Source organism: Pelodiscus sinensis, chromosome 31 (genome assembly GCF_049634645.1).
Source record: "Pelodiscus sinensis isolate JC-2024 chromosome 31, ASM4963464v1, whole genome shotgun sequence".
NCBI lineage: Eukaryota > Metazoa > Chordata > Testudines > Trionychidae > Pelodiscus > Pelodiscus sinensis.
The window spans coordinates 2,031,243-2,041,708 of record NC_134741.1 but is presented as its reverse complement, the minus strand read 5'-3'; the positions used below and the strand labels follow the sequence as shown (position 1 = coordinate 2,041,708).

The following is a 10,466-nucleotide window of genomic DNA, read 5'->3' as shown; positions in this document are numbered from 1 at the left end:
AGGGAATCTCTGCCCCTGGCAGTGACCCCACAGCACTGACTGGCACCTCTCAGTGCTGTGGCTCTTCCCCCAAGGGTGGGGCTGGTTACTGCAGGTACCTGGATGTTTTGTGCTAACCGGTCACTGTCCCTTTCCCTTTGCAACTGGAGCTTTCAGTGGAAAACTGGACACCTGGAAGCCCAGCCCAGGCTGAGTGAATGGGACACCCTGGCTGGAAGGAGCCCAGGCCATTTCCCCCCCCCATCCCCACCCCATGTTTGCTGCACCCTAGCACAGAGTGATGCACGGCCAGACAGTGGGTGGAGTTTGCTGCCCTCATCTAGCCCCGTCCCTTGCCCCTAGGGTTAGCAGATGGTTGGGGAGGAAGAAGGGGTCTTTCACTCCTGTCAGCATTTTCTAACAATGTCAAATATGAAGGAAAAAATGGATGCTAATTTAGAAACTGTTGCTGTAACAAGGTGTCCACACACAAATTTTTTCCTTTACAGTTCACCAGCTGTTTATTAAAACACTATTTTTAGAAATGGAATGATTGACCTTTATTCTTCCCTCATTGATATTGACATTTGATGGGTTTACATTTGTATACATCCTTGGCACTTCAAGAAATCCAAAACATTTCTCTAAACCCAATTCATTATTGCATTGTCAGACTGTTCAGTGATGTCCATGTGTAACAGCACAGGTGTCATAGACAGCACAGTGACACACGTGTATGGCTGCTCCCTTACTCTCGTCTTGACCATCTCTCTCTAGAAAGCAGGACACATACACCCCCTCCTGCACTGCACCTTTGAAAATTCATAGGTAAAAAAACCCATAGAATGAATTAACCAATCTACTTAGAGTCACATGATTTTATAACATTCTGGCTGTCTTAATTCATGCGATTTTCAACTTTCTAGCTACATATAATTTGTAATCAAGATATGGCCACTCCTTGCCTACTCTGGCATCAGTTAACACCACTCAGTCCCCAACTTCACAAGCTGTCTTCCTCTCCATAGAAATCACTGCTGCAATAACCTCTTTTTAGTTTATTTTTCTTTAGAAATTTTATTTGCAACCAATGTACTGTCAGTGTCCACTGTTGATTTTAATGCAGCATCACCCTCTTCATGTCCTTCATGTCTACACAGCAGCATTCTTTTGGAATAACTGACATTATTTTGAAATAAGTGCTTCTACACAGCAAGAAGTTATTTTGAAATACTGTCGAGCTGGAGGACTTCTTACTCTGACTCCTGTGATCTGCATTTCACAAGGAGTAAGGGAAGTTGAAGGGTGAGAACTCTTCCTTTGACTTCCTGCTGTGCAGACAGCACCAAAAGTCAAGTTAAGCTACTTCAACTTCAGCTACACAATTGACTTTGCTGAAGTTGCGTTGTTTAATTCAACTATAGCCCTGCTGTGTAGACACACCCTTAGAGGGAAAAGATAAAAACACTGCTCCAGGAAATTCATCACAATTCCTCTGGATTCTGTCCTCCACTGTCTAGAAGGCTCTGTAACAATAGTGACTGACTGATTGGCCCGATGCCTTCAAATCAGTGACTGAAGCGGATTTCTTGAGGAACTGGCTGAGGGAGGCACATATCATTACTAGGCCTACCTGTTACTTTCAACGTGATGCAAGATGAGCATTTTCGATGCAAGAATTCAAATTTGAAGATTGATTCCCAATACACCATTCATGGCAGAGAACCCTAAACTTGATTATTTGAAAAGAAATGCCTTGAAATGAGCTTGTGATGGATTCATTTGTGTTTTATCCAGTCTGCTGGGGTCTAGGGGTATGTCTACACTACAGTGCTAATTCGAACTAACTTAGTTCGAATTAGTTAATTCGAACTAAGCTAATTCGAACTAACGCAACTAGAACTAAAAACTAGTTCGAATTAGTGTTTTGCTAATTCGAACTAGCATGTCCACTTTAAGTGGACCCTGAACCGGGTTTAAGGATGGCCGGAAGCAGTGCAGGCAGGGCATCAGAGGAGGACTTAGAGCGTGGAAATGCTGTGTCAGGCTAGCCTAGGGCTGTGCTTAAAGGGACCCGACCCCGACCCCGGACAGACAGTTCTCAGGGGTGCCCCGCTTGCAAACCAGTCCTGGCTTGGAGTGCCCAGAGTGCCCACACTGGGCACATCACAGCACTCGGCCATCAGCCCGGCTGCACTTGCTGCAGGCTGCCATCTGGGGAGAGGGAGCAATTGGGGGGCTGCAGGAGAGCTTCCACCCCCAAAAGCCCGCAGAGCCAGCCCAGTCCTCCCCATCGGGGGCTCGTACCCCATTCCTCCCTCACCTCCTTCCACTTACCATTCCCTAGCCCCTTTTCTTGATGTACAAAATAAAGATAACGTGTCTTCCAACATTGACTCTGTCTTTATTGAACAAAACTGGGGGAGACTGGGAAAAGGAGGTGGGAGAGGGGAAGAGAGAGGCTGGGAGAGGGGAGGGCAACTACAATGATCAGGGGTTTGGAACAGGTCCCATATGAAGAGAGGCTAAAGAGACTGGGACTTTTCAGCTTAGAAAAGAGGAGACGGAGGGGGGACAGGATAGAGGTCTCTAAAAGCAGGAGTTGGGTGGAGAGGGTGCATACAGAAAAGTTCTTCATTAGTTCCCATAAAGAAGGACTAGAGGACACCAAAGGAAAGGAATGGGTAGCAGGCTTCAAACTAGTAACAGAAAGTTGTTCTTCACAAAGCAAAGAGTCAACCTGTGGAACTCCTTGCTGCAGGAGGCTGTGAAGGCTCGAACTGGAACAGAGTTTAAAGGGACGTGAGATCAAGTGATGGAGGTTGGGTCCATGGAGTGCTATTAGCCAGGGGGTAGGAGTGGTGTCCCTGCCCAAGGTTTGTGGAAGGCTGGAGAGGGATGGCACAAGACAAATGGCTTGGTCACTGTCTTCAGTCCATCCCCTCCAAGGTCCCTAGGGTTGGCCGCTGTCGGCAGACAGGCTACTGGGCTAGATGGACCTTTGGTCTGACCCAGTACGGCCATTGTAAGCTCAGGGCTCAGGGTCGGGAGTCTCAGTGGACCCCCTTTATTTTCATGCACACCTGCTCCTGGGTGGCCAGGCTGGCAGCTCTCCTGCCCTAGACGGCCACTTTCCTGTGCCTAGTGCGGAGATTGTGGACAAAGTCCACGATGTCCGCACTAGCCCAGGTGGGTGCCCGCCTCTTGCGGTCCCAGGCAAGCTCCCGGGAGCCGCCAACCTGGTTCTGGGAAGAGGGGGAGGGCTGGGGGACATCAGGTGGCTGGCTCGAGCCGTGCCAGGTGCAGGGTCTGCTGGCTGGGTGCTGGCAGGCTTGCACCTGGCACAGGCACCGTAGCCAGCCCGTGCCCCTTTAAGGGGTCCGGGGCCGGGAGGGGGGCAATAGAGTTTCCCTGGTGTTGGTCAGAGTGGCCACCAGGGAACCCTGGGGAGGGCTAGCCTCCCACTAGTTCAAATTAAGGGGCTAAACACCCCTTAATTCGAACTAGCTAGTTCGAACTAGGCTTAATCCTCATAAAATGAGGATTACCTAGTTCGAACTAAGCGCTCCGCTAGTTCGAATTAAGTTCGAACTAGCGGAGTGCTAGTGTAGTGCCTATGAAAGTTAGTTCGAACTAACGTCCGTTAGTTCGAACTAACTCTGTCGTGTAGACATACCCTAGGTGACTTGGGCTGCTGAAGCCATGTTTTTAAACACAGGGACATGTTGCTGCAATAATAAATAAATAATTTTCCCCTAAAATTTCCCTCAATTATTTGCCTTCCTTTTTTGGTTGTTCACTGAATGATGTGCAATTACAAAGGTTTCTTAGCCAATTGTGTGGTGTTATTATATGGGAAAACATGTTGGCAAGTAGTAAAGCCATGTTGTATAGCAAGCTATCTGATAAGATCTAACAATTGTCACTAACAATTTACAGCAGGAAGCGTCATATCAAGAGTGCCGGCAACATTCCCTTTTACGGGTTGAATGATGAATGGGCTCCCTGACAATTCCTGCAACCGCTGCCTGGCAGAGTAGCCTGCCAGGGAACCTCCACCAAGCAGATGTCTACACAATAGCGTTATTTCAGAGTAACTGACATTATTCTGAAATAACATGGTCCACATCTACACAGCAAGCTGTTATCGTGACATAATGTTGAAATGATGGTGAGCTGGAGGACTTCCTTCTCTGTCTCCTGTATTCCTTATTTTACAAGTGAGGAAAGCCAGAGGAAGAGCTTTGGGGTGGGCCGTGTGGCAAACAATGCTTGTTCTAGAGGCCCTCATCAGGGCCAGGGCAAGAGCCACAGTGGATGCCTGTTCCAGTAGCCTAGCTGGAGCCAGAGCTGCAACTGTCATGGGTGGTGTGAACTTTGGTGGCCTTGGCCAGGGCCTGAGCTGCAGGGTCATCACAGGCCGTGCATGTTTCAGAGGCCCTGGCCCAGAGCCATGCAGTGGTGAGGGACTGGGCTGCTCTAGTGACCAAGGCCGTGTGGTGAGGAGGTCTGGTTCCAGCTCCATTTCACTAAAGAGCTCCACTTCAGAATCTCAAAAGGTAAAGCTGCAGGTTATCTGAGGACTAAAATAAATGGCAAATGACTAGAGAAATGTTATGCACCCTGTTCATATTTATTTAAAAGCCTAAACCACATTAAGGAGAATAGTTCTGTCTGACCCTCTATATTCTTGTCACTTTTTGAAGGCAGCAATCATGTCAATAGTGTTGATTGTGCCAATGACTATTTTTCTCTCTGTGGAAGTTATTTCTCTCACTCTCTCTTTCTCACACACGCACACTGTGTAAAAGCAACTAAAACTTTCTTAATGAATATTGATTATTTTGTATTGATCAATATGCAATTGATAATGATATATTAAAGGGACTTTTCTATGATTCACAGGGATCTAAAGCAAGCAGATACTATAAGAAATATAATCAGTAATTAGATTATGTCCTATATATAGTATAGTAATGTGGTCCGAAGAAAAACAGCTGGATGAAATTTTCTGGTGATGTACCTAAATTCATCTTCTGAATGTCATGAATTTGCAACTGAAGAATGAACTTTACAGTCAATGGTGAGGGACGGTGCATTCATTTTTTATCCTTTACAAATTACTACACTATGACTGGATTAGACTGGGAGGAAAGTACAGGGGTTGGGATGAAGGAGACATAATGCAGGGCTGATGGTAAAGGGTGCACAAGATGGGGGTGCAGCGTTTGGGGAGCCCATAGATGCAGGAAAAGTGGAGCAAGGCAGGGTAGTGATACTGGGTATAAAGCTGGGTAGTTTTCAGGGTCTGTGTGTGCAGGGTCATGCACCTTGTTAATTATCCCTTGTTCAGTATTTCTCTTCCATAACAATTTAAACTGTGTGTGTGTGTGTGTGTGTGTGTGTGTGTGTGTGTATATATATATATATATATATATATATATAAAATACATGTGTGTGTGTAAAAATTCTCAGTAACTGGTGGGTGCCACAGGGGCACACATCTGAACAAGTGCACAGGATGTCACTTTTGGTGCACAAGAAAAGACTCATTCTACCCATGGATGGAAAATCTTAGAGGGAATACTGGTTGAGGGCTCCCACAGGGGGTGTAATCTTAAAGACTGAGGGAAATTACATGTAGGCCACTGAAAGGCTACATCAGGAAAGAAAACTCCCACAAGTTCTCTCTCCTCCAGCTCAGGTGCTATTGTGAAGGGGGAGAGGGGAGACATACCTCTCCTTGCCATGGCAGCTCTGGGGCTAGGGCTATGGGATAGCCAATTGTCCTCTGGTCACAGCAGATCTGGGTCAGGGTTGAGACAACTGGGTAGTGATATCTCTCCCCACCAAAGCCCTGTAAGAGGGGTGGCGAACCTGTGGCTCGGGAGTCGCATGTGGCTCTTCAACAAAAAAAATTGTGGTCCCTGCACTCGCTCTTCAAGAGGCAGCTGTGTGAAAGAGACAGAGCCACAGCGTCCCATGCATCCTTCAAAATGGCAGATAAAAATGGCCACCGTTAAATGGGAATGCCTGCTCTGCTCTTAAAAGGGCAGCATCAGAGCCCAATTTTTTTTGCTTGACAATGTTTTTTGTTATTGGCTCTTTGTGCTGTATCTACCAGTATTTTGGTTCTTTGTCAGTAATGGGTTGGCCACCCCTACCCTATAAGCTCACATGTCATTTAATAGGCTGCAGCACAGCCACATGGCAACACAGTTTAAAGGGAACTCAAATTATAGGTTTCTCTGATAGCTAACAATATTTGAGCTCTGACTGAAGCTTTTCCCCACAGTGAGAGCAGCTGAATGGTTTTCTCTCCTCCATGAGTTGTCTTACGTTTAACAAAGTCTGACCTGTGTTTGAAGCTTTTTCTGCAATTAGAGCTCTTGTGGGGTGACTCTCTTGTATGTATTATCTGATAGCTAGTAAGGAAGAAGTACCGACGGAAGCGTTTCCTGCAGTCAGAGCAGCTAAAGGGTTTCTCTCATGTGTGGGTTCTCCTATGTCTAACAAGGTGTGAGCTTCTACTGAAGCTTTTCCCACAGTCAGAACAATTGAAAGGTTTCTCTCCTGTGTGGGTCCTCCTGTGTTTAGCAAGGCTTGAACTCGTACTGAAGCTTTTCCCACAGTGAGAGCAGGTGAAAGGTTTCTCCCCAGTGTGGGTTCTCCTATGGATAACAAGGTCTGAGCTCCCCCTGAAGCTTTTCCCGCAGTCAGAACAGCTGAAGGGTTTCTCTCCAGTGTGGGTTCTCCTATGTCTAACAAGGGCTAACTTCTGACTGAAGCTTTTCTCACACTCAGAGCAACTGAAAGATTTCTCTCCTGTGTGGGTGGTCCTATGGGTAACAAGTTGTGACTTGAAATTGTAGCTTTTCCCGCAATCAGAACAATTGAAAGGTTTCTCTCCTGTGTGGGTTCTCTTATGGATAACTAAGTATGATCTCTGATAGAAGCTTTTCCTGCAGTCAGAGCAGCTGAAGGGTTTCTCCCCGGTGTGGGTTCTCCAATGGATAACAAGGTGTGACTTGCAATTGTAGCTTTTCCCGCAGTCAGAGCAATTGAAAGGTTTCACTCCTGTGTGGGTCCTCCTATGGTTAACAAGGTGTGAACTTCTACTGAAACTCTTCCCACAGTCAGAGCAGGTGAAGGGTTTCTCCCCTGTGTGGGTTCTCTGATGGAGAACAAGGTCTGAGCTCCCGATGAAGCTTTTCCCACAGTCAGAGCAGCTGAAGGGTTTTTCTCCAGTGTGGGTTCTCCTGTGTTTAACAAGGTGTGAGTTCTGACGGAAGCTTTTCCCACAGTCAGAGCAGGTGAATGGTTTCTCTCCTGTGTGGGTCCTCCTGTGTCTAACAAGGGCTGAACTCACACAGAAGCTTTTCCCACAGTCAGAGCAGTTATGGGGTGTCTCTCTTGTATGTATTATCTGATCGTTCATAAAGTATGAGTGCTGACTAAAGCTTTTCCCAGAGTCAGAGCATTTGAAGGGCTTCTCTCCTGAGTGGGCTCTTTCATGTTCAATAATAGTTTCACAGTCACTACAAGTGCAGAGTAACTGTTGATGGGGGATTTTCTGTTTAATGGTTTCTGTGTTTCTTTTCTCTATTCTGCTCCTGCGAGTGGATTTATCCTGTGCCTCTCCTGGATGGTTTCCCTGCTGCTTTTCTGGGCTATACCGATTCTCACAGCTCTCTGCCTGCTCCTGTATCTGGGAAACATGCCCTTCAGGTCTTCCCAGTAACATCCCACATGGAGCTACTTGCTCCAGTCCTTCCTGCTGAAGACTCTTCTCATTGTTCTCAGTCCATGTCCCATCACCTGCTGGGATAGAGAAAGAATCCAGACAGGAGTTATTCTCCATGATGAGCTGAAAGGAAACTCTGAAAGAGGAATAGAAAAGGGGGGGGGACACACACTCAAGTAATGGTTGAATTATCATTAGCTGAGCTCATCCTCCTTCATGATCCTTCCACAGAGGAGAGAACCCAGCCTTCCCCCACCTACCATGCTCTGACTGAAGTTGAAGACAGGCTGAAGGGGCAGTCAGACTAGAGGAAAATGCACAAGTGACACGGGTTATAAGGAGACAGAAATTGGCTTCTGAGTCAGTTTAGCTGATTGCTCACCTGTGCGGGTGCTGCTGCTGATCTCCCCTTCTTCACAGCTCTGGAGATCTTGGACCCGCAACTCCTCCCCTTCCTCTACCCAGGAGATCACATGAGCTTCTGAGACTGGAAATCCTGTTTGGGGGAGCAATTAAACAAGTGCTGATCTTGTTCATTAAGGTCTAACATAAGAATGGCCATACTGGGTCAGACCAAAGGTCCATGTAGCCCAGTACCCTGTCTGCCGACAGTGGCCAATACCAAGTGTCCCAGGGGGAGTGAATTGAACAAGTAATGATCAAGTGATCTCTCTCCTGCCATCCATCTCCACCCTCTGACAAACAGAAGCTAGGGATACCATTCCTTACCCATGCTGGCTAATAGCCATTTATGGATTTAATCGCCATGAATTTATCTAGTTCTCTTTTAAACCGTTATAGACCTAGCCTTCACACCCTCTTCAGGCAAGGAGTTCCACAGATTGACTATGCACTGTGTGAAGAACTTCCTTTTATTTGTTTTAAACCTGCTGCCCATTAGTTTCATTTGGTGGCCCCTAGTTCTTATATTATGAGAACAAGTAAATAACTTTTCATTATTCACTTTCCCCACACCACTCATGATTTTATAGACCTCTATCATAACCCCCCTTAGTCTCCTCTTTTCCAAGCTGAAAAGTCCCAGTGTCTTTAATCACTCCCCATATGGGAGTCGTTCCAAACTCCTAATCATTTTAGTTGCCCTTCTCTGAACCTTTTCTAATGCCAGTATATCTTTTTTGAGATGAGACCACATCTGTACGCGTATTCCAGATGTGGGTGGACCATGGATTTATATAAAGGGCAATAATTATTCTCTTATTCTCTCTCTCTTTTTTAATGATTCCTAATATCCTGTTTGCTTTTTTGACTGCCACTGCACAGACATCTTCAGAGGACTATCCATGATGACTCCAAGATCCTTCCTGGTTAGTTGTAGCTAAATTAGCCCCCATCATATTATATGTATAGTTGGGATTACTTTTTCCAAATGTGCCATTACTGCTTCTAGAGCCAGGATCTGAGTCTCTCACCCAGAGAGGTTCCTTCCCTGCCTTGCAGAGACTGGGCTCTGGTAGGTACAAGATCCCAGGAACACTCACTGACAAAAGGTGCATCCCCTTGCTTCAGGAATGGCCCAGTTGATTCCCCAAGGGAGCTGAGGGTTCTGATGCACTTTCTAGTGCACAAATCAGTCCCCCTCACAGCCCATTCCATACCCCCAGCATCCCAGGGCAGGACAGGAACACACTGATCAGAAGGGGAGTTCTAGGGAGGGCTGGCAGGTCTGACACTGAAGTCCCCAGACAGGGCTCAGACTGCAGCTGCCACATGGCAGATAACTTGGGCTTAGAGAGAAAGGACCCAGCAGAGCTCTAGCTTCCCAAGGTTCTGTCCACAAAGCTCCTGCCTGGGGGGGCTCAGCTCACCCTACTCTTTAGCTCAGATGCTCTACTTGAACCACAAAAAAGCAGAGGAAGTTGACTGAGCAACTAAGTGAATCTGTGGCGGGTTGCTTCAGGCCCTGCCTATGCTCTACGCTCCTGATCCCGACTGCCTGTGTCTGGGTGGGCCCTTCCAGCTGCTCACAACAGCTGCCATTTCCATGGCTGGCCAGAGTGGTGCTGGACTGCTCCTGGGACCAGCCAGGGTGGAGCTGTGCTGTGCTGTTTCTCTGGTGCTTGTGGGTGTTGCTCAGCTCACTCCTGCAGCCTCGGTTCTACTCTGCCAGCAGCAGCAACCTTTGTATGGTATCCCAGTCTTGTCTTTTATGGCCTTTGAGTTGGTGCCCCTACCAGGCTGCACAGAATCTACCATGTTTGCACATTGTGGGCACGTTCCTCACAACTTCAGCCCGACGCCTTCTCGGACCTTCATTTAGTGTTTGGAAAATCCATCTGTGACATGACTATGGAGATCATTGTGCTACCACTGTTACACAACTGCAAGAAACCTTGTGCAAAATGTGCTGTGTGCAGTGTCAGTGGGAATGTTCTGATGTGAGGATTATCTTGTTTATGTCCAGACTGGTCTATGGCAGAATGGTGGGGCACTGGCCAGGCGAGCACATTTCTGAGTGGTGAGGAGGACAATCAACACACCGATCTCTGCAGTAACTGCAAACACACAGGGTATGTCTACACTACCCTCCTAGTTCGAACTAGGAGGGTAATGTAGGCATACCGCACTTGCAAATGAAGCCCGGGATTTGAATTTCCCGGGCTTCATTTGCATAAGCGGGGAGCTGCCATTTTTAAAACCCCGCTGGTTCGAACCCCGTGCAGCGCGGCTACACGGGGCTCGAACTAGGTAGTTCGGACTAGGCTTCCTATTCCACGAGGTG

At 47.2% G+C, this 10,466-nt stretch overlaps 1 protein-coding gene across 1 annotated transcript in view; it reads right to left on the bottom strand.

Annotated features, from left to right (window-relative positions):
* Positions 1-464: 464 nt before the first annotated feature.
* LOC142821615 (uncharacterized) overlaps positions 465-10,466 on the bottom strand; it is a 30,122-nt gene continuing 20,120 nt past the window's right edge. The window contains exons 6-7 of the mRNA XM_075913154.1: positions 8,106-8,219; positions 465-7,800 (exon numbers count right to left, since the gene is read on the bottom strand). Of these exons, the coding sequence (XP_075769269.1) occupies positions 6,467-7,800; positions 8,106-8,219 (1,448 nt within the window). The 3' untranslated portion in view covers positions 465-6,466. The remainder of the gene's footprint in view (positions 7,801-8,105; positions 8,220-10,466) is intronic.